This window comes from Micrasema longulum, unplaced genomic scaffold (genome assembly GCF_059751315.1).
Source record: "Micrasema longulum isolate JH-2025_06_02 unplaced genomic scaffold, ASM5975131v1 h1tg000511l, whole genome shotgun sequence".
NCBI classification, from domain to species: Eukaryota; Metazoa; Arthropoda; class Insecta; order Trichoptera; family Brachycentridae; genus Micrasema; species Micrasema longulum.
Genome location: NW_028277708.1, coordinates 590,221 through 616,303, shown reverse-complemented (window position 1 = coordinate 616,303; position 26,083 = coordinate 590,221). Strand labels below are relative to the sequence as shown.

Here is a 26,083-nt window from a genome sequence, read left to right as displayed (position 1 = left end):
AATAGGTAAGAGCGGAAACTTTACTCTGCGTTCAATGCTTACTTGAAATTTAAGTATTTCTCTTTCATATTTAAAATAGGTGTCTTATGATAAAAGCAGTCTCTTCAAAAACATTCTTAATTTTAAAAAACAATAAAAAAAACCATTCAAGCAAAAGGTCCTTGTTTGAACATGATTTTTAAATGACACTTGATAATTATCGTGACTTTAAGTTTGATTTTTCATAATTATATTTGTTTTCCGGAGTGGCATTATTATGACCAAATATCAAAAGTAAAAAAAATTACTAGATGCTGCTGTATGTTAATATATCCGCATCTAGCTACATTATCTCTTAATCTAGCTGCATTACCTTTGCATTTAGCCGCTCGGTTTCAAAACTGACAGTTATGTCAGAATCAATTTGACCTTGAAAATTGACTTATTTTTTTTCATGTTTTTAATAGGCTTTTAAGAAAAAAAGTGGCCACCTCAGACGATTGAAATTTTTGATAAATTGTAATTAAGGCAAAAATAACTTAGGTTAATAGAGCCCACGGTACATATCGATGAACATGCCTCAAAATTTTAAGATAAAGGGTCGGCAGTGTATGTTCGTGATCGCTCAGGAGAATTTATCTTCAAATATGCCTTCACAATGAAGGCATATCATTTAAGCGCGTAGATATGTATACCGTGGCGCTCGTGTCCTCATGGTACATATGGATGTACCTATCCAAAACTTGAAGGTAGAGGGTCGGTGGTGTATCTTCGTAATCAACCGGGAGAAACTATAACGTCATGGTAAAGGAAACTTCCCAAATCTCAGCCCGGGGCTCATTTACAATAGAAAGTTAACAAAGTTCTCTTCACCTGTATATAAAGTAAAATTGATTTATTTATATGAAAAAAAGAAAATAAAAAACTTTTTTTTTCATACGAGGGTATTAGAAGCAAACTTAAAAATCTCCACCAAAAACGGAAAATTAGTTATTGGTGCCAAAATAAAGTACACATAACAACCTACGTACCTAAATAATAGCGCAATTCAAAATCGTCTCTTAATCTCGCTAAAACAAGATTCAATTAAACTACTTGACACCGCAAACTTAGCATTTTCCATTGAGTTTGTGGAGCATAATTGAACGTAGTTATGTAGAAAGCAGCCAGTCCACAATTTTGAAAAAAAAAAAGATATTGATGTTATCGGGTGCAGTAAGGTCAATTCAATGTTCTGCTTAATACAGGCCAGACCGCTTTGACACAAAAAATGTATTTAATTACCTTATGAAAATGGTGTGGATTACAAAAATGGAATTTTTCTATTTGCAGAAAACACCCACAGCACTAGAAAAATCTTACGGTTCTTTACAAATCATTAAAACCGGTCAAGCACATAATTAGATTCTTGTAAAAAAAAAACAATGTTTTCATTGTTTATCATTTGTTAAAGTCAAAAACATTCTTACTGTTGTGCAGATTTGTATATTCACTATTTTGACAAAAGTGCTATTATATCAGTTTCACTTTTCTATGGCTGACTGCTTTCTGCATAACTATGTTCAATTAGAAATCTCACGATTCTGTGGAGATTCCTAAGTTTGCTTCCAATAATACCCTCATTTGATCAACTGAAGGTAACCGACGCGACAGAGATTCATCAAATTTTCATACACATTTTTAAGCGGAAAATTCTATTTTACTTTCAGACGCTGAGGAAGTTCAGTGATACGGCAAATTGGATATAAAAATACTTTATTATTAGTGGTTAAAAAGCGTGGGAATTGAAATTGTACGGCAAAATTTCTTGAAAATATGTGAATAAAATATTAAAAATGATTTTAATAAAAACGAACAACTTTAAATGACGTCATTAGTTCTTCCAAATCAACCAATGATAGAGTGTTGTAAAAGATTTCCAGTTTACGGAAGCTAAGAACTTGTGACGTAACACGTGGAGTAATTTCAAAATTACAATTACAAAACTTTTAAAAAGTACATAAATTAAAAATAAATTTTCATGTTACAAAATTAATCGAAATACGCTGCATTTAAAGTACCAATACAGTGCCCTATGCACCACTGCGGACGGAAATGATTATGACAATTTTTTTTAACCCAAATATTTAATTACAATATTTTGAGTTTGTCCAAGTGTTTGTAGACAAAATACTGGATTTTACCCCCTAGGGAATCATTACGATTAACAAATTACAATAGAGATGGAGAATATTTTAAAGAAGGAATATGAATGTCTAGGCATTTACAGGGCTTATGACATGTCATTGGCTGGTTTAAGTAGGTACTCTACACACTGTGTAACATTCATCATTTTGCCAATGTTTAAACATCTGATATATATTAATGATCTTTGTAATATAGCTGTCCCTGGTAAACTAGTTTTTTATGCAGATAATACTGCAATAATTGTATAAAGTGGAATAATACTTTCAAAAAAGCCTTTATATATGTATAACTATTATCAAGGAGTGATTAGATCGAAGTCTTCTCTCGCTTAGTTGTAATAAAACACTGTTTATTCCATTTTATATCTCAAAATCATCTCCCCCTTCTTCTTCCCATTATGTAATTGTAATTGTAATCTTGACCTGTGTAATAACTGAGAAAATATGAAGTCTAAAAAGTGCATAAAATACCTGGGAGTAATCATTGACTTTTAACTTAAATGGACTAATCATCTTGAAATAATTGTTAATAAACTGAGATATTTAACTTATGTGTTCAAACGGTATTTCAAAAGTATTTACGCTCAGTTAAATACTATAAAAATGGTATATTATGCACTTGTACAGTCATCACTTTCCTATGGAATAATTAGATGGGGAAGAGTTTATAACAACCATATTAAACCATTAGAAAGTTTTTTTAAATTTATCTTTAACTTTTCCCTCTTTCCAATTGTTCCAAGAAGCTAAAATTTTAGACATAAGACAAATATATTGTTTTCAACGTTTAAAATATATATTTAAGAACCAAAATGTATTTACAAGTAATTCAAATAGATAAAATCAAAGAAGGAATCGTGTGTTAGGAATACCACATTGTAAAACGAGGCTAGCACAGAATTTTTCAAATTATTTTTTTAATGATAATATTTAATTGATTAACTTTCAAAATTTTCCTTCGTTTAAAAAACACGCACTATCCTGGATTCAAACTAAAGATATGAACTCCTCTTTTCTATGATATATTTTGGCTCTTATTATTTTTATGTTTTTTTTATGTTTTATTTTCTTTTTCAGTTACTATAAAAATTTGAAAAATACCTTAGAATCTTTTACAGCATGTTTTCATTTCTCTTTTTTAATAATAAAAAAATATTTAACCTGTCTATTTATTATAAGAGCAATAAACATTTTTTGTATACCCACAAACAGGCCACGCCTTTGTGGGATTTTTTGTGTAGTATTTTTACTGTTAATATGTATTTCATTGCTATATAATTATCCTTTATTTTTTGTGTACTCTGTTTTACCTCCTTTGTATATTGTAAAAAAAAAAATAATGTAAAAAATATATTTAGAGCCAAAGGATATAATAATTTTAGCACATTTCAATCATGAATTGAGCTATAGTTTACATCAAAACAATGGGCCGCTGGCGCTTAGGTCGAGAATTTCAAGCGCAGTGACGAAAACATTCGTTACATGTATTTTGTTGAACTAAAAACCAAACCAAAAGTTTGCACAGCTTTAGATCTATGTAACAGATCAAAAGGGCGTCTCTACAGCAGTAGCGCATTATTATTCTAAGGTTCAAATAAATATTTTACGTTTTGAAAATGAACTTGATCAAACAGAAGCTAATATTGAGAGACTTCTGAATAGTTATTTTCGTCTTGACATTAATTGTTAAATATCGTGAACTATTTAGAATTTGTCCGAAAAGTGAAAATCATTCTGAATAACTTAATAGTTTTCAAGTATTCATTACGTCACTAATGAAAACCCGAATTTAGTTGTGGTTATCGCTAGAAACCGTTCTGGCAACAGTTTCACTCAATAGAATTTCTTGGGTAAGAAAATTAAGATGACCCCTACTATGAACGAATGAACCACAATAACCGCTTTAAACAGCGGGCTGCTTTATTAAGTATTTCACCTTTAATTAATTAATGAAACGAAGAAATTAATTAACATATTACAACAGAGATAAAGAACATTTAAGAGAAGGTAATATGGATGTCTAGGCATCTACAGGGCTTATGACCTGTCAATGGCTGGTTTAAGTGGCCACTTTACACACTGTGTAACATTCACCATTCTGCCTATATTTGAACATCTATATTCCTTCAATTCTTTCATCTGTTGATGTTTGTGAAGCTACAGAGCTGAAACCTTTATTTATGCGGGTGAGATTCATCTAATTGAATTATTTCACCCACATACTAGGCAACGCCTAGAAATGTTATTTTTTCAATTTGTATACTTCTTCATGGACCAGGTAATTTATCAACAATATTTTGAGTTCGTCAAAATTTTCGTAGACAAGGACTGGAATCAACTCCCTGGGGAGCTGTTTATATAAACATATTACAACAGAGATAAAGAAAGAAGAAGGTAATATGGAAGTCTAGGCATCTACAGGGCTTATGACCTGTCAATGGCTGGTTTAAGTGGCCACTTTACACACTGAAGTGGTACACCAATCACAGCACATCTTGATCAGTTTTGTTACATGAAGGTAAGATGATCAGTCTTACGCTTCAGATACCAATCTATCTACCAGTCCAGGACTATGAAATATTCTAGTGTAAAAACTTATTTTTAAATAAATATTTCATGTGACCCATGTCGGGAATCAAAGCCGAGACCACTTGCACGGTAAGCAGACGCACTTACCACTTTACAACAAGGCCAAGGACGAAATAGTAAGAGTTAATTTTAGTAAGAAAATACTTTAAAATTTATTTGAATTATTAGTGGGAATATCAAAAAAAAAAAGTAATCAAATGCCTGATGACAAAAATAGTCCATATTTTGTGTATGTCTAAGAGTAAGTAGACTTACAGGAATTCAACCCCTTATAGTATTTCGTCAAAATAGATTGATCTCTTAACAAAAACGAACTTTAGAACGTTTTGAAAGATTTCTCAACCAAGATGAAGAAATTTATCGGGAATGTAGAAATTTAGACATTTATAGAGCTTAAAATCTGTTATTAGCTGGTTTAAGCTATCACTTTTACTGTTTTGCCTAATGTGTGTGATTTCCACATAAACACATGTTTCAAACTTTTTTACTCTAATATTAAAGTTTTTTTTAGTTTTTTCAATGTAGATTGAATCGCAATCATAACAATTAAATTGATATACTCGTATACCAGATTTTTTGTATTTTGAGACTCTATCTTTGAGATTTTTAACAATGTATCAATATTAGTTGTGGAGAATGCAGGTTAAATGTTTGATAGTAGGGAATAGAACAATTTTTTAGAAAAATAGTCATTATAAAAAAAAAATCCGCCTCCATTGTTGATCATTATTTATTGCGGGAGCAGAATAAAAAATACATGTTTATACGTTTGCGTTTTTGTTTTTAATTTCATATTTATCATCCAAGTTCTCATTATATCCACTATCATCAGCAATCTGTTTTATTGTATAAAGGTGATTCTAAATGAAAGTATGAAACTAATTATTCATAGATGGCGCTTTTATCAATTTTTATTAAAAAATACCTTTTTTACGTTTATTTTCAATGGAAATATACAAAAATTGGTTTGCTGAAACTTTAAACTAAACCGTCTATAACAAATACCATAACAATATTATTTAGGTCATTTTCACAAAATGGTGTAAAAAACATAAAAAAGGATAAAATAATTATAACACAGAACACCCAGGCTTGATAAAAATCTAATTTAATTTTAAGGTTCTCACCGGAAATCGAACTCGGACCCTCCATGTTTAAGTCAAGTGTCTTAACGACCACACTTCGGAGGCCACCAATATGTTAATACTAAAGTTTATATAGCACCACAGTAGTAAATGTTCGATAAACTTCCTTCATAATCTAATTCCTTATAACTTCTTCACCACATAATACTACGATATTTGATTGCCTTGTACGAAAACTAATTTTCTCTTCAGTTTTATGTTCCTGGAAATATATTTATTAAACCGCTTCTATCGGAGCTTATACTAGACTTACTCTGAGTTTCCTATTGTAGTATTAGAATATTCTGAAGCCGAAGGTTCAATTTTTCTAATCCTGTCTAAGATGAGCTTAGAATTTTCCATCAATATGCTTATCTCTGGCTTTATACTTTCGTTCGCATTGTGCTACCAGGCACCTCATTCCTTGATTTGTTATGGGTATTAAATTTTGTGATCTCGATATAAGTAAAGGTTATAAATAAATAATTGTACTATCGTAGGTTATTGATTTAAAAACTGATTTTAGATTATTAGGAGAGTATTAGAACAACTGCTTTAATTCTTATTTCCCAAGATATCACTCTGAATATAAGTATTTTTGGTGAAAATAAATTTATGGTTAACGTCCGGGAAACCTAATTAGGCTCAAGAAGAAAAAGTAGACAATTTTTTAAAATATTTATGAGTAAAACAAATATTTGTACTTAAAATGTGGAAGTAAATAGATGACAATTATATTTAAAACGTAAAAAAATAAGTTTTTCCACTGTTTTCATGTTTTATTTTTTCGTATATTCACAAGCTTTTCCGATTTGAAAATAATTTAAAGATATCAACAATATTTTGAGTTTGTCCAAATTTTTGTAGACAAGGACTAGATTTAACACCCTAGGGAGCTGTTAACATGAAAATATTACAACAGAGATGAAGGACATTTTAGAGAAAGTAATATAGAAGTCTAGGCATCAACAGGGCTTACGACCTGTCATTTACTGGTTTAAGTGGCCATGAAGAAGTATATAAATTTAAAAAAAATAAATTTTCAGGCGTTGCCTAGTATGTAGGTGAAATAATTCAATTATATGAATCTCACCCGCATAAATAAAAGTTTCAGCTCTTTAAATTCACAAATATCGAAGGAATAAAGATGTTCAAATATGGGTAGAATGGTGAATGTTACACATTGTGTTAAGTGGCCACTTAAACCAGCCAATGACAGGTCATTAGCCCTGTGGATGCCTAGACTTCTATATAACCTTCTTTAAAATGTCCTTCGTCTCTGTTGTAATATGTCAATTTTAAGATAATTCTCATATACATAAATACATGAGAAAGTACATAATCTTAGTACATAATCAAACGTTCAAAATATTAACCTGTGCACAGGTGAATGAAGAATTAATTTATGTGTGTAAAATAAACGAGAATCCTGAACGACTGCTTATATAGAAAACCTTATAAGTTCGCCTCGTCGCGAAGTGGTTAGTGAGTTCATCTACCATTCTTGAGGTCCTGAGTTCGATTTCTGGCAAGATAGACGTAAAATATTTATTTCAATAGTTGTTTATACTGCAATGTTTCATTGTTTCTATACTGACCTGAAGTGTAAGACCGACTTCATAAAACAGATGTTCAAAATACGTTGCGTTTGTTTCACCAATGCAATGCCCTGTGCACCACTGGGGTGCGTAAAGAGGAATGACGATTGATTTTAGGCTAAACAATAAATTTTTGTCTAATTTGTATCATTATTATATATTACATTTTATTGAGGATAGTAATCTAAATATTATGCTATCCCATTGAATCATGTATAAATTTATTGTATTTTCGCATGTGCATATATATTGTGTATGTATGTGTGTATGTTTATGGATATGTATGTATATGTGTTTATATATGTATGTGTGTGTATATGTATGTATGTTGTATGTATGCTTTATATTTATATATTTAATTGTATTTTTACATTTAATGTAAACTGTAATTTTTTTTTTCTTTTCTTCTCTTTTGGGCTATAACTGTTTTTCTATTTCTTCAATATTGTTTTTATTTATAGGAAACATATTCAAAAACCATATTTGCCGCAACAAATCGGTTTCTTAGAACAGGCATTTGCCTATATAGGAACCGATTGCAACATTAGGCATACTAATATTTCTGGCTTGCCGACCCTTCACATACTGAGCCTACTCCTAGTACAAGCAGAATTTGCCAGAGTGTTTTTTGTGCCATTTTTGTAACAATGTATGTATAAACTAATAAATAAAATAAAAAATTACAATGTTATTTAATTAATTTACATAACATTTTGACGCCATTATTGAAATGCATCATATCAAAATATGATGCTCAGACATGAACTAGTTTGTGCTTTCCGGTTTGTAAAAAAATATAATTAATTTGCGTCACTCACAATACGAGTCGAGTACACATTTCAATCACTGAATTAATTATTTGATAGGATTGGCATTTCGAAAAACAAACAATGATTTTTCAATGTTTCTGGATAACGTAAAAAATGTTTTTACCAAAGTAATCCGAGCGAACGAACTCTCGATTATTGCCAATTAAAAACAATTTTCGAGAGTCGATTCCTCTCTCGTCATACTAGACGTACGTTAAGTACGTATTCATTCAGCTGCCTAACAAGGAATATTAATAAACTAATATCAAAATGATATAATACAAACCGATTTCAGGGAAATAAAATCTTAGCGGCCTCCGTGGTGTAGTGGTCAAGACGCTTGACTCACGCACGGAAGGTTCCGGGTTCGATTCCCGGTGAGAACACAAACATTATAAATGTGATTTTTCTCAAGCCTGGGTGCTCTGTGATGTAATTCACCACTGTAATTAGGCCTCCTGGCCTGTTGTGGTGCAAAAAAAAAATGTAAATGTAAATATTTTTTTAAAATATTTTAAAAAAATTTCAAAGTATACTTCTATTGAAAAATGGCAAAATAAGATTCACACTTTTTTTATTAATTTTGAAGGACAGCTCTAATGGGCTCTGAAAAATTTGAATTATAATTAACAAACATTTTTTTTTTTTAAGAAAAACTAAATATTTTCGTTCTTACGATTAACCCAAATATTTAATTTTGAGGCCTATTTTCAACGAGTTGTAAATAACTCACTATTAGAAAATGGAATCAAGTTTGGGTAGAGTGGGATTCGAACCACGGACATTTGGTCCATGAGTTCGAGACACTAGCCAAAGGGCCACAACCCAATAATTATTCGTTTCAGCAGAATTTTTATTTATTAGTTACTTTATTTTATTATGTTGATAATTTTATAAATTTTATAAAATATAAAAGATTTTCATTTATTTACTTTTTATCACATGTAAGGTACATAAAATTGTATCTGGTGTTTACATAAGATGTATCTGTTTTTTTCAAAATTTAAAAGTAAGTACCAAATAAATGTAAATCAAAATGGTAACGGATATACAGTATTTGCTTTTACGTTACATGTATTATTTTATTTGATTACAAAATGGGCACTCAAACCAGCCACTGACAAGTCATAAGCCCTGTAAATGCCTAGACTTCCATATTCCCTTCTCAAAATGTTTTCCTTTTCTGTTGCAACAAATTTGGATATGAATAACTCCCTACGGAGGATATTTAGATAGTCTGCAAGCTTTTGGACATACTAAAAACATTGTTAAATTAACTACTTGTAAATTATTAGTGCACTAAAAATATTTAAAAAGATATTTCGTCTGCGATATTGAAATCAAAATGTAAACTTAATGAGTGATCATAAACCATTTCATTGGGAGATAAAATAAATAAATTGTCTTCTCAATAAAGTATTAATATACACTAACAAAGATGGAAAACATATTTGTAAATGAAATATGGAAATTTTGGTGTTTACAGGGCTTATGACCTGCCATTGGCTCATTTACGTGACCAATGCACACACTTTTTAACATTCCCTATTCTGCATATATAAACATCTTTATTTCTTCAGCTCTTCCATCTGTTAATTTCTTTTGAAGGCTAAAGAGCTAAAACCCTTTTTGATGCGGTTGAAATCGTTTGACTTAATGACACAAAATAGGCAAAGCAATAAAATATTTTTTTTACACTTCTTCTAAGACCAATTGGTTTGTAACAAATATTTCAAATTAGTCCTGATTATGTTCAAATAAAAATTGAATCTCAATAATTCATTTTCAAAAACGATCACGTGTAGCTAACTTTGCGTTTATTTGTCTAAAAATTTGTAGACAAGCTAAGTTAATCTTTTTAAGTGGATGTATTATAGTCCACGTCTATAAACATTTAGGTAAAATATTGTTCAATATATATAATAAAAAAGGAATCGTGTTCTTTTCAGTTACAATCAAAATATGAAATTACTTCTTTTGTAATGTTTCAATCTAAAGGTATCAGATGGCTTGAAGGTTTTGCGGGTCGTAAAATTATTCCAATCAATGCAAAAACTTTTCGATTACAAAATAAGCCTCGGAATTTAGTTGTGTTTTATGCCTGTCACCAATTAATTGATGAAACTTGTTAAATTAAAAATTGCCAATTTTCTGAAAGCAAAGTGGTGAAAGACGTTTTCACAATAAAATTAATTATTTGGGAATCAATATATTGATTATGGTTTATTCGACAGATTATCAAGAATATAATGTTTTGATTCTGTCTGACAACTCTATAATCATATCCCTGTCCAGATCCACTGGTGCATAAGACACTGCATTGGTACTGGTTGCGCAAGTAGTTGATGGAATTGAGTAGTTTGTTGCTGGATGGAATGCCGGTGGATGAAGGTCCACCTATCCTACCCATGCTATAATCTCCCAACTTTCAATGTTTGTTATCCACCTTGTTTCTAAGGCCATGGGTAGCTACGGTTGCAATTGGAACAATTTTCCATATTCATATCAACCAACATCAACAATCACACATTTTTTCTCTTCTTAATAATTTCTGCCAACTTCCGCATGTTAGAATTTTATCTGCCCGCATTTGCTCGTCCTATAATCATCTGCCCGCATCTGAACATTTTTACATCATCTGACCGCCGCTCCGCCAGATTTATCTTTATATTTTGCAAATAACTGTAGTGAAAGTGCCGTGTTCACTAAAAAGGAAAAAACTACCCAGGACTTGGAGATATCATCCGGATTTCGGTCCCTGATTCCCTTTCCTGTCTTACTAAAGGTAGGATTTTTGTCTACTGTTGTTCGTTTAGCCGCATACTGTTCGATTCCGCATTTTCTATCTAACGCATATATTATTTCCCAGCAAATTTCAACACAGATCAAAAAATTCAGTCAAATAATATCAGCACAAAATTATAATCGCCACCCTAGGTACATTAAATGCAGCATATATCGTTAATCTGCAACATAAAACTACTTTCCAAAATAATTCTTAATGTCCCCTTTTGCGTGACAAAAAATAAGTATTTATTCCATCTGCCAATCTGTAGCACTAACTATGCACAACACTCTTTCCTCTGTCGTTCTTGCTGTCACTATAATGCTTTTTTTTCATCTATTGATATATTTAACACGCCCCTTAATTTATTTAAAAATAAATTAAGACTCATTCTTTCTGGCTGCGATACGATCCCACTTGCTATTTAATGATGCCCACACTTACACACACCTGAACACTTAATCCCACACAAATATACACAAATACACCTCTACACTTACTCTCATACAAATACACATAAACATACCCTTTTGTTATACCACAATTTAAAATGTATGATTTTTATTTAGAAACTTTCGTTGGTCTGTCTTTAAACCGTATATTTTTTATGTTATTATATCCTTGTCGACTGTTTGTTTTTGTAAAATAAATAAATAAATAAAATACAAATAAAACCTGCTGAATTTTGTAATACATTCATGAATTTGAAAAAAAAATGTGCTGAATTCTATTTTACCTATATATGTATTTATATGAAATATAAAATATACGTATGTAAATAGTAAATAGCTACTCATATATATATTGTAATTGGCAGTTGTGCATTATAGTACATTTGAATAAATAAATTGATTAATAAATATAATCATTAAAAAAATATTTTTGGATAACTCTTTAAAAATAATAAGAGAACGGACGCAGCAAACTTAGGCGATACGATTGACTAGGCTATATAATGCTGATGCCTCTTGAGAGCTTCAACCACGCTTGCCTACTTTACAAGGCATCAGGTTGTCAACGTCCTGGACGTTCACTGCTGACCGTTTGTCGGCATTTTATATTAGAATTTCGGGAAAAGAACCTGACTTGAGAGGACGTAAAGGAGTTGGCAGCCGAAAGAGATGCATGGAAGCTCTTTGTGGATACCATATGCTCCAACTAGGAAGCGGACATGGAATGATGACGATTGTTAAAAAACCTGTGAAATGTGTTTCTCTGCACGGGATTTCCCAGTGAGAAATACAATATGACCAAATCATATTTATTTTTTTATCAAAAACATAAAAAAATAAAAAGGTTATTAGCCTAATGCTTCAAGTTCATTGCAGTGCAGAAACATATTTTTAATCAATATTTAACCCAGAACCTCAAGCATAGTAGGCGAATGCCCTAAACACTACACTTATTTAGGGTTTTTGCCCCAAAGTAGCTAACGAGTCAAAAACATTCTTCCTAAATTCTGGTTCTACATATTTTACACACTGAACTGTTTACTTCATCCGCCCGGATACAGAACAAGCACTTGAAACCCAGAACCTCAAGCATAGTAGGCGAATGCCCTAAACACTACACTTATTTAGGGTTTTTGCCCCAAAGTAGCCAACGAGTCAAAAACATTCTTCCTAAATTCTGGTTCTACATATTTTACACACTGAACTGTTTACTTCATCCGCCCGGATACAGAACAAGCACTTGAAACCCAGAACCTCAAGCATAGTAGGCGAATGCCCTAAACACTACACTTATTTAGGGTTTTTGCCCCAAAGTAGCTAACGAGTCAAAAACATTCTTCCTAAATTCTGGTTCTACATATTTTACACACTGAACTGTTTACTTCATCCGCCCGGATACAGAACAAGCACTTGAAAATAAACCGTTTAGGATATTGTTCAAAAACTGCATATTAGGATGGACGAAAAATTGGAAGAAGAAAAATGCTTGTAGAAATATAATAAATATAATTATTCCTTTACTAACAACATCTATCATATATAAAATTACCCACAACAATTTAAAAAAAAAGAAAGCATACGTTACCCACAACAATTAAAAAAAAAAAAAAGCATATCGGGTTTACAATTGCAATTATTCGTGTAAGGAAAGGATAACCATATTTCATTACTACATATTCACATCTACGCAAAACGTTACCATAGAGATGACACTAACTGGCAGCTGTCAATTATTTGGAATATGAACTTTTGTTGCTTGGTTCTAAAAGGGCTAATGTCAGATTTCATATTTTTTTCCCCAAAATTTTGTAGTGAGTCAATGACAATAAAAAAATTATATATTTAACTATTTTCTACACACATACGTACGTGAGTTGTAATGTTTTTTTATTGTTGTATTTAATATTTGTTATCAAAGACGTCAAACAGTTTGTTATACCACAACAACATGGCTAAATAATTCCTCTCCTGTTATATATTTTTATTGTTTTAGTAGAAGAAATATTTGCGTTCTTATGATACACCTACCCAAATATTTAATTTTGAGGGCTATTTTCAACGAGTTGTAAATAACTCACTATTAGAAAAGGGGAATCGGTTTGAGGTAGAGTAGAATTCGAACCACGGACCTTCGGTCCGTGAGTCCAAGACACTAGCCGCAGGACCACAACCTGATTCAAATGTTAAACTAACTTAACTAATTATTATTTTTAAAAAGACTGTGGTAAATAATTCCGCTACGCGCTGTGATATGTAACATCGTGTTACCATAAGCAAAAGACGGAATATTCTAAAGTTCAGACAGACATTTGAAAAAAAATAAACATGGAGACATACTGTTTAATCATTCCTTTTCCGTAATTTATAAACAAAGACAAATAATTTAGCCTTGTTATAGAAAAATAAATAAAACATTATTGATACACCGGTCATATTACATGCGTGCGCCCATACGAACGAGAGAGGGACAAAAATAATATATACCGTGAAATAGAACCAGAGCCTGAATGTTTTTAGGTCGATGGCGATAGTTAGATAGCGGATAAGGGAAATATGATTTATTCAATATACTTTATTCAATTCCAATTTATTCAAATTTCACAAACAGATTTGTATTTATGATGAACGAGCTAAACCCGGCAATGTTTTGCTATTGCCAGGTTTGAGTCAATACTCGTACACCTATATATTGAATAAACACAATCTGAAGTTTGATATCAACATTGTATTTAGTTAAAATAAAATACGTGTATATACACTATTATTTTTGTGTTTCGGATTACCAAATTGTGTGGATATGCGGTAACAGAGAATTTTGATAAAAAAGTATTAGAACATTGTTTTTCTGTCCCTGTCTTGTAGATGTCTCCCCCATACTGTGAGAAAAAAACAACTGCATAAGTCGTACCTTACTTAATAATACCTATTCTTCTAAGATGTTGAGGTTAGTTCTATGCAAGCTCATGACGTCACTGCGACTTGTGAAGATCTATTGTGACGTAATAACACCTAACTAAATAGACAAAATTGACGTTCCGTTGTCCCGTTTTATGAACCTCAAAACTAAATCCATTTTTTTATTTTTTTTGTAAGAGCATCAGAATATTTTTTTTTGTCTTTTTTATTAATATTAATAAATTTTGCGTTTTTGAAAAATGGTTATCATGTGCGTATGCCGTGCGCCCGAAGACAGCATTTAAAACTGTGCTCTTTTATGGGTATTTGGATGGTTACAGATCCCATAATAATCAATTTATCAAAAATATTTTTTAAAAAAACACTAGGGACACTGCTTTACAATGAAAAATATCTAATACCAAAACCCAGGGAGAAAATACGATTTAACATTTTAAAATAAAATAAAACATTATTCAGTACACTAACAAAACTTTGCTTCATAATTTATTATTTACGTACCAATTGAAACAGATTCGGTTTTATAAAATAAACGCGTATTTAGTTATTTTTTACCCGCCAGCCTGATTTTGACGTAAGTTTGACATTTAATTTAAAACCGAAATGCCTGATTGTGCCCTGAAAACGTTTAAAAACAGTTTGGATAAACGTAAAAATGATGGTGTAACTTTTCATTTGTAAGTAGTTACCTATATAATTGTTTATGATTGAATTACATAACTTAAAATGATAAATATTTGAATTTAGAAATATTTTTGTAACATGTCAGACTTATCTCTTTAAGCCAACAGGGGTGCACTTAATGTAGAAATACGATTTTCCAAAAATGTGTTGAATGTTTGTTAATATTATTTCAATAATACCAAAAATCTAGTAAAAATAGATAAATGTGTAGAAATTAAAAATAACTTAAGGGAATAATCTGATTGAGATCCACAAAAAAGAAATATTGTTTAGAAAGATTCAAATAAAAACTATGTACAAAAAAATATGTAGTATGTGCATCTCGCCAAATGCAGCTTTGTAGGTCGATGAATAAAATGTTCACGCTTTTAATTTTTTTTCCAGTGATTAGATTGAAGATTTTAAGTGCTAAAAAAATGCGCATCGCGAATCTTATTATGTTGAAAAAACCGCACGTAAATCAGCCCAGTAGCTATTTAGTCTATAGAAGACACATTGCTTTTTATATATTTATGAATGTTTATTTTACTCTTAGCGAACATTCGTTGGTCGCGTTTAAGAGTTTACTGGTTGAAAACGGTATTATCTATAGAATAGAAACTGTTGTAATTTATCGATTAATTAGTCTACTTGTATTTATCATAATCTATTGAAATCATTCAATCTGCTTAGGAACACTCTGATAGTCGGTTTGTTTGCATCGGAAATTGAATTTGGTGGAAATGATGGTAAAAGCAATGCAATTTGCAATATCTATGGTACATGCGATACGCATATGCATTTGTAACTTGGTATTTGTATATTGCTATCCAGAGGTAGATAAACTTTGGTGAAGCTTGTTATCGATTATTTTAGTTCTTAGCTAAATATTTTTCAAAATATGAAAAACATTTAAGAGAATAAAAATTAATGACTAGATATTCAACTGGCTAATGACATGTCATTGGCTGGATTATGTAACCAGTTTACACATTTTGTAACATTTACTCTTTTGAATAACATATGTTCATCACCATTATTCCCTTTCCGGACTTAATGGTGCATAGGGCACAGCATCCGTACACCGATCGCAGTGTATCTTGATAAAGATGTTACTATATTATCTCTGTTTAAATCACGTCTGAAGAAACATCTCCTTACTACTACTACTACTACTACTACTATCATCACGCTATTTCCTCGTAGGAGTAGACAGAGAGAATAAGCCGCCACACACGTCTATCCTGGCATACATTCATAGCTTCTTCCACATTCATACATCTTGTCGTATATGGCCTTCGGTTCTGTCTGCTTTTGACATGACCAGAGTTAAGATTCTGGTTTATCTGATCATGCCACGTCTTCCTTGGTCGTCCTCGTCTCAGGTTACCGCTCATTTTCGCCATTTATACTTATTTTACCATTTTTTCGTCGTTCATTCGTTATACATGACCACACCATCTCAGAGACCCTTTCTAAATCTTATCAATCATACTTGACTCATGTTTACACTCTCGCCTGATTTCATCATTCGTAACCCTATCATACATTGATTTCCCACACATTTGTCTAAGAGATCGCATTTCAACCGCGTTCACTCGGCTTTCATCCTTTCTCTGCCATTTCTACGTTTCACTTCCATACATAAGTGTTGGGACTAAAACTCATCTCCCCATCTCCCTTCTCTTCCCTAATCTCGCCTCTTTTCCTCTTTTTTTCCTTTTCCCATTGAGTAATAGTTTTGATTTAAAGTAATTTATATTCAAATACGTTTATTTCTATTTTTATATATCTTAAGCTTTTGAATCGTAATTTTCTATTAAATATATTATGTAACTATAATTTAAAAAATAAAACTATAAATCTATTGGTCTGTTGGAAGAAATTGCCATTTGGCAATAAGCCCACCAATGTACAAATAAAATTATTTACAAAAAGTTTAAAAAAATATTTAAAAAAGTGTTTCATCAAGGTAAGATGATCAGTATTACGCTTCAGGTGCCAGTCTAGGGAATTTAAAATATTCCGGTTGAAAAACATCGTTTTTAATACTTCATGTTAAGCTTGTCGGGAAACAAACCTGAGACCTCTCGCATGGTAGGCAAATACTTTGACCATTACATTACGAGGAGGACAATGTTTGAACATTCATATTTCTTCAAATATTCCATCTGTTAATTTTGTGTAGGTAAAAATCTAATTTGCTTATTTATACGTGATCAGTGGCTACTATTCACACCGTAGAGAGGCCAGCTTAACCAGATAAAGACGTGCTATAATCTCTGTAAATAGCTAGACTCCCATTTTCCTTCTCTAAAATGTTATTCACCTTGTTGTATGTATATCGTCGACAAATGGTTAAATCAGCCACTCAACAGAGCGGCTAGGCTGTTCATGAAATGGCGGGATTCATCTAAATGGCTAGGTTGTTTGTTGAATAAATTAAGAAAACTCATCGTTTTATGTTTTGGTTCTTTGAAAGCTAGAGCTTTGGAAACGAACAAACCAAAAGCCACCGGATTAGGTTAGCAAAGGTTGGGTTATGTTTAAAAAAAATAAAGGTATTTTTTAATTAACTTATAAAGTTATGTAACGGATTAAATATTCAGTTAAATTAAAGATTGAGTTAAGTAAAAACATAATTGTATTTTACTATTAAACCTTACCAAATTTATCCCAACCTAACCTTAGTTCAAATAATGAAAATAAGACAATTATTCTTGTTGTTGTATTCAAATTAAAGAATGTAATTGAAAGCCTCGCCCCGCCCCGCCCACTAACCCGGATCCGTTGTAAAGGTCTTGTTTTCTCTTTTTAGATCCTCACATAAAAACAACTATTTTTTTTATCTTTAATGAACAGTAAATTTTTTTTTTTTTTGAATTCTTCGTTTACAAAAGATTCGCGTTTTTTTTAGAATTTACATTTACTGCTTTCGATGCCCCTATCGCCATCAGAGCAACAATAAGTCGGTCAGCCTCAATCTAATTTTCCCAATTCTGACAGCAATAGGGTATGTTAGTTCATTGGCTTGTTAGGAAACCGGAGGAATTAAGTCCGATCGGGAGAGTCAGAACCGTCACTACTTCATCACGGGCCAAATAATTCAAACCCAGGAGGTCCAAAAGAAAATCATTGATCATAAATTCGCTCTATTCCTAGAACCAAGACTAAAGAAGCTAAGTGAAGTTCAACCCTTTTGTTAAACGTTTATTCAACGAATGATCAAGCCATTAAGTTGAATGCGGACATTTGATAATTAGCCTGTATATCTAATTATTTTTGTATTTGAGCTCAAATAAGGCTTTTTAGTATAAAAATACTTAGATTGAACTCCTCTAGAAATAATTTATTTAGGTAACTTGATTTTTCTACCAAGTAAATTTTACTATAATGCTTTGAAAAAAAGTCTTCTATATTCTTTCAATTTTATGTAAGATTTGTTTAAGAGAAACAAACATAGTTTAACAATACGTATTACAAAGCGGATATGTTAATACCCCTAAAATGTTTTTTTTTAATGTTGACCGTTTACTCATCTCTGGTGTATCTTATTCAATAAACTGTAAATATTCAACCATTGTGTACACTACAATATAATAAATATATACACATACTTTATAGCAAGGGTAGCTAACTTCATTAGACCCGAGACTTACTTTTCACTGTCCAGAGCGCGTGCGATCTACCAATCATTTATTCAGAGTTTTATAATAAACTTAATTGTAGATTAATTTGAAAAATATACGTTTTTATAACGCATACAATAGGATTAGATAAATCCAACAGAATACGCATTTTTTATGTGAACCCAAATGAACATCTGACGGTTCGTTCTCAGTGTAATGTAAAATTTTGCCGCTGATTTGTGTACTTTCGAAGGTTTTATGTGAAAAACTATAAGAATTACGGAATGTCTAAAACTATGATTGAATAGCCCGTTTTATCGACCGGAAGTAGTTTGTCAGTAGAATAGAACATTGAGGGAGATTTCGAAGTAACGTCACAGTGCTGCGTATAGGGGCTTAAATTTGGGCTTGTGAGAGAACGGCGCGCCCTAAGTTCAGTTGTATCTCCAGAACGAGTTCGTCGATTTTAATGATTGAGGTACAGACAGCCTAAGTTAGACGTGAATAGTACGGGAAATGTTAACCTTCAATTGAAAAGTATAAAATATTGAAATATTGTGAAAATTCCGCGTCCTTTAAAAAAAAATCAAAAAACATCCAACAAAAGTATCAAAAAACTCAGATTAGTAGTAAAGTCAGATTTTTAGTAGGATACTCCCAACCTTAAAAAATAAAATCTATAAGCGTCCGTCACGCGTGAACGGCACTAATTATTCATTTGTTTTAAGCATGAAAATGTCGATTCACATAAATTTGCTGAACCAACACACGAGTACAGTAAATCAAAACTCGTTAGAAACGTTAGAGTCAATTTCTAGAAAACATCCATCAATTATCGTTTCGATTTTGTTTTTGGATATATATTTTTTTTATTGATCTCAACGATTCTGTTATTTTTATAATTTTTTTTAGTACTATCATATTTTACTATTATTTTTTGATTTTGATGATACAATTATTTTGTGTACTTAATTGAATAAGAATCTTAATTTGTATAATTTATATTTTAATATTTATTTCTGATTATATTTTTTGTATTGTATTCCTTGGAATTTTATTATTTATTACTTAAACCTTAAGTTTTTCTGGATTGTTATTCTATTGCATCACATGTCATTATAATTGAATCTAATTAATTTTACTACGTATTATTTATTGTTAATTATTATGGCTTGACATGGGCAAAGCCTAAAAAGCCTTAAAAAGTTCAATTATATTTAAACCAAAAATCTAAACCAAACCCTGACCTTGCTTTCAGAAATATATTGCGGCGCAGAGTAAGAATTTCATTTTCCAGTGAACTATGGTTTGTTTGAAACATCTCTGCAATTCTGTGGAAATTTTTTTATGTGAGTCCTTAATATCATTTTAAAATGGATAACTAACTGATAAATTTGACCAACCGCTTAATTTTTTAGCCTAATAGCCGCTATCGACCGGTTGGCCACGGCTGCTCCATAGTATACGCCAACAGAATACTGTACTCGCATACCAGCAACTGTTATTTCCACCACTTCACGCGCAATAAGTTTCCAAAGCAATTCTATGGAAATATATGTGCGTAATTAAATTAACAGGTATTTTGTTTGTACGAATATAAATACAAAATAATTATTGCAATAGTATCAAGCCAAAATGTACCGGTACGAATAATGCTTCTTTTTTTGGCTTTTTTTACACTTTAGTTCCAGGTTTGTAATTTTAATATATTTTTTAAAGGTAATGGTCCTTTTTGTGTAAAGTTGTTTTTTATATTTGGCTACTACGTTAATATATTTTGTGTTGAATTTCTACTACATTTGATAATATATGCTTGTTTATAGGGGAATTCCCAGACGGTTACCTTAAGTAAAATATATTATATTATTTAATATTTTCTTTAGGTTCTAATTAATCGAAATAAGATGCAATCGGTGTGCCAATACAAGTGTTTTTAAAATCAATTTGTGAGGAAAATGATGAAAAGATGTTTAATTAAAAAAAAGGGAACATATTACAACAGAGATGGAGAATATTTTAGATGAATGAAAATGGAATTCTAGGCATTTAAAGGGCTTTAAATCTGTAATTGGCCACTTAAAACACACTGCCATTTTAATTCGACATTGCCTTTGTTTAAACATCCATTTTTCTTTAATTCTTCCGTCCGTTTATATTTGTGAAGTTAAATAGCTACAACCTTTGTTGATGCGGGATTATTGAGGTTCATCTGATTGAATTTTTTCACCATACAAGGCAACGCTTGAATACATTTGGAGTTTTTTATTCTTCTTCTTGGAACAGTCAATTTAGCCGACAATATTTTTAGTTTGTCCAAAAGTTGAAATCGGAAATACAAATTTACAAAATCAACAGATGGAAGAATTGAAAAATTGAGATATTTAAACGCAGAATAGAGAATGTTACGAAGTGTGTAAAGTGGTTACTTAAACTACCCAATGTCAGAACAAATCAATGCCTGGATTTCCAAACTTCCTTCTATTAAATATTTTTTCTCGCTGTAATAATATTTTTGATTACTCATATTGAGTTAAAGTCAACTCATTTGATCAATTCCTTTATCTGTTGATGTCTATGAAGTTAAAGACCTGAAACCTTTATTTATGCGAGTGAGATTCATCTAATTGCATTATTTCACCTACCTACTAAGCAATGCCTGAAAAGATATTTTTTTTAAATTTCTATACTTCTTCATGGACCGGGTAAATTTATCAACAATATTTTGAGTTTGTCCAAATTTTTGTAGACAAAGATTGGAGTCAACTCCCTGGGGAGCTGTTTATATTAACATATTACAACAGAGATGAAGAACATTTCAGAGAAGGTAATATATAATTCTAGGTATCTACAGGGCGTATGACCTGTCATTGGCTGGTTTAAGTGGCCACTTTACACACTGTGTAACATTCACCATTCTACCCGTATTTAAACATCTATTTTTTTTTCAATTCTTTTATCTGTTGATGTTTATGAAGTTATCATATATATAGTTATAATATAACATCAAAATACGATTTTCAAAATAATAGTAGGTAGGTGAAATAATTCAATTAGATGAATCTCACCCGCATAAATAAAGGTTTCGGCTCTTTAACTTCATAAACATCAACATATGAAAGAATTGAAGGAATAAAGATATTCAAATATGGGCAGAATGGTGATGTTACACAAAGAGGCCAATTAAACCAGACAATGACAGGTCAGAAGCCAATACTTATATATTACCTTTTCTTAAATGTTCTTCATCTTTGTTGTAATATGTTTATATAAACAGCTCTCCAAGGAGTTGAATCCAATCCTTGTTTTAAAAAATTTGGACAAACTCACAATTTTGTTTATCGATTCATTTGTTTTATCTCACAATAAAATAGGTGGTGGTTATTTTATAATAATTTTTCTTTTTTATACTTTGATTTTGATAGATTGGGTTTTACTGGCCTTTCTGTAGGAACTGCATTTTAATTATTATGATAAAAATACATAATGATTTACATTTTAAACGATTTTTTATCGGGTTTTGTCGTGATCGATCAGTCTGACAATATGTGTAACGATGAAATCTTGTCACTGGTAGAAATTATAAATGGAATGAAACTAAACGCGTATTTTTATTTTGAAAAGCTTTGATTTTAGTTAATATAGTAAATTAATAATTCATACGGCAGATAAAAATAATACCGTTTTAGGTTTGATAACTCAAATTATTATCATTACAATTATTTTGCAAAATCATTCATTAAAATCTACCATTTTACATAAGTATTTACTATAAATAAACGTTAATTTTTAATTTGAAATAAATACGATCAGTTTACTGATAATAATGGGTGATCAAATTTTATCAAAGTCTGTTCAGTATTTTAGGGAAGCAAATACCGTGTGACGTATTCATTTTGTTTGTAAAGCGTATTGAGTTACCTGATTGAAGAGCTGATAGTAGAAGTAGCAAATCAGCGACATAGGAATGGCGTAACTCCACATAAATATGCAAGCGACGAACACCTTTGTGTCCTGGTCATCAGAGAGGAAATCGAAAGAGCATGTTGTCAAGAAACCCTCTAGAAACAGATACCAACATTTAATTGTAATTTCAAAATGTTATATCACTGATTATTAATTTTATGAGCATTAATTTTCAATGAACACTTCAAATAACAATTTTTTGATTTTGTTCAATTACGGGTAAATTAGAATCGGCATTTCTGTTCATCGTAAAAGCAAATTATTTGAGTTCAGTAGAACTTTTGTACAAACACTACACGTATGTAATAACATTTGTTTGTCTACTAGTTTCGAGAGGTACGCGTCTCTTCGTCAGGATACTAATTACACAAAAATGCAAATCACACTCTATAATTTCAATGAAGGCGTAAAGTAGAATTTGCGTGTTAGTGTAATAAGTGTTGTGACGATGAGAAATGTTCGTCTCGAAACCAGTATACATAGAAAAATCGCTAAGTAGTTATATACAAATATTTACTTTATTGAAATTTTTGATCACAAAGAGTTACATAATATCTGCAAATATGTGTTTAATTAATACCATACATGTATGATTTGTAATTAGATAACAACAAATGTTTTTTTAAAGATAATAAAATAATGGTTGAATATATTATATATCTGAAATTTAATTAGAAGAAGACTCGTAAAGAAGAAAACTTCTTTTTATAGCAGTAAGTTTAATCAACAATGTTTTAAGTAGACCCAAATATTTGTAGATGGGCTGGATTTCTTCCCAAGTGAGTTATTTAGATCCAAATTTGTTGCAACGGAGAGGTATTTTTTTTTAAACTCAATTTAGATGTTTAGTCATTTGCAGGGCTTATGATCAGTCGTTGTCCTGTAAATGCCTAGACTTCTATATTCCTTTCTGTAAACTGTTTTTCAAAACATTTGTTGTCTGGCTTCTAAATTTTTATCCTCGGTTTAACAAAGTAGAAAAACATGTCAGAGTTTGCTTCAAACAATTATTTACTAATAAAACCATTGAACAATACTTTATGCGATATTCTATGTTACTTAAAAAAAACTGAGTAGCATTTCATTATTTTTAGTCTGCTTGTACAACAAATTTGAAATAATTAATATCACAACTGCTATTTGGTGTTTCTTATACCCATGTAAATCCAAACAATAGATTTGAATAGAATTATAAAAAAATATAGACCTTTTAAATTTATTCAAAATTGTAAATTCAACATGGGATTAGCCTAAACGGTTATCTCTCATAGACTTCAGGGTGCCTGGAAGAATGACTAGACAAGTGCCACCGTTCTGCAGCAACAATTTACAGTGTATACTTGTAATGGCGTATTAAATAGACTTCATGAATTCGGCAATAGTTATTTCAACGTATCTGATATATTTAGTGTAGAATATTGTTCCCATAGAACAAACCTTTTGAACTTTTTCAAAGATGGTGTAGTGTAATTATATTTATATATTTATGCATTTCATAATATATACCGTTTTTTGTTCACTTAACCCAGCTGTATGAAACAGTACTAATGATTTTCTTGTTATATTCCTATTAAATATTTTATTATTTAATTTGTTTTTTTACATTTATTCTTAAATTGTAGAAACTTTCTACTGAATATGTTGTATAATTTTTTGGCTATATTTTTTTTTTATAAATCTTATATAATTTTTAAGTTTTTTAATAAATCTTGGGTGGGTATAAGGAAATTAATGTTTTAAAAAAATATATATATTATGCCAAATATGTTAGTATTAAAATTTTTTGTAAAAAGCAGATTGGCTGTTTATGTTAATAAAATAAATAAAATAAAATAAATACCTGGAACATATCTTCCCCAGATTTTGAAAAGCGGTAATACTACAAATGGCGCTGACCAAAACCAGGTGAATGCACACAGAATAACAGCTTGAGTTCTGCTTAGTCTTCCGTCAAGTGGACATGAGATAGTTCTGCAAAAATAAAACAAACTGCAATATCCGTTCCATAGGGAAAAAACAAAATGCAATATCCGTTCCATAGGGAAAACGTATTGCAAAACATTGTCGTTGGCAGTAAGCATATGCGGAGCATATAAACTAAACAAGAAATTAATTGCAATATTTTGAGTTTGTCCAAATGTTTGTTTATTTATTTATTTGGAAAAACAACAGTCAATTTGTAAACAATTCGAACTAATATATAGTGTATGAGTCCTATTAAAGTTTTTGACGACTATATAATACTTTTTAAAAGTAAAAATATTAAGGAAGATATTTGGTGCTGTCAACAATAACGGAGTGTGGAGGAGACGGTTTAATCACGAATTAGCGGCACTGTATAGCGATCTCAACATTGCACGATTAATCAAAATAAAAAGATTACATTGGTTGGGCCATGTGCACAGAATGAATGATAACCGTACCCCAAAAAAGATTCTTTATACCACCCCGGAAAGCAGAGGCAAACCAAAATTAAGATGGCTAGATTATGTGGAAAGTGACATTAGAGCAATTGGCCCGACGAACTGGAGAAGAGCCGCAGGGTGCAGGAACGAATGGAGACAAATTCTGGAGAAGGCCAGGGCCCACAACGGGCTGTAGCGCCACTGATGATGATAATACAATTGTAGGCATTCTATTGAACAGATAAAAAAGTGAAAATATGTACGAGTAAATATCAATATTTAACGAATATCATACGAGATAGTTAAATTAAATAATTATTATTTCGTTCCCAGAGCGTTAGGAGGGATAAAATAGGAAAAAAGAGGAATAATGTTGAGGAGATAACCCATAAAATGTCTATTAAGAATAGAGACAGGGGAATAACGTAATAGTAATACATATTAATGAAAGAAGTCAAATATGATTTTTTTTAAATGAGAAAGTTTTGAATCAAATATTTCAAGGGAGGAGCAAATGACAAAAGCCTTGATTTCACCCCCTAGGGAGTCATTAAGATTAACAAATTGAAAAATTGTTTACAGGCATTGCCTAGTATGTGAAATAACTCGATCAGTTGAATATTTTCACAACGATAAAGGTTTCGGCTTTAAATTTCACTAAAATCAACAAATAGAAGAATTGAAGAAATATGGATGTTCTAACATTGGCAAAAATGGGTCATGTTACACAGTGTATAAAGTGGCCACTTGACAAATTATAAGCTCTGTAAATGCCTATACTTCCATATTCCCTTCGCTAAAATGTTGTGCATCTTTGTTAAAACATTCATTAGTACACATTGGATATTATACCAATGCAATGCACTAGGTAATGTTAGCTTTAGATTTGACATGTCGCACTTTCGGTGCAAAGGCACAATTCAGGACACTTTTTTTTATTACGTCTTTTAGTAGCATTTTATGAAATAATTTAGAATAAGCTTTT

The 26,083-nt window shown here is 31.0% G+C and overlaps 1 protein-coding gene across 1 annotated transcript in view; it reads right to left on the bottom strand.

Annotated features, from left to right (window-relative positions):
• LOC148280909 (opsin-3-like) overlaps positions 1-26,083 on the bottom strand; it is a 54,307-nt gene that overhangs the window by 17,020 nt on the left and 11,204 nt on the right. Inside the window, exons 4-5 of the mRNA XM_088227557.1 lie at positions 24,534-24,664; positions 22,649-22,788 (exon numbers count right to left, since the gene is read on the bottom strand). Coding sequence (XP_088083683.1) covers positions 22,649-22,788; positions 24,534-24,664 — 271 coding nt within the window. The remainder of the gene's footprint in view (positions 1-22,648; positions 22,789-24,533; positions 24,665-26,083) is intronic.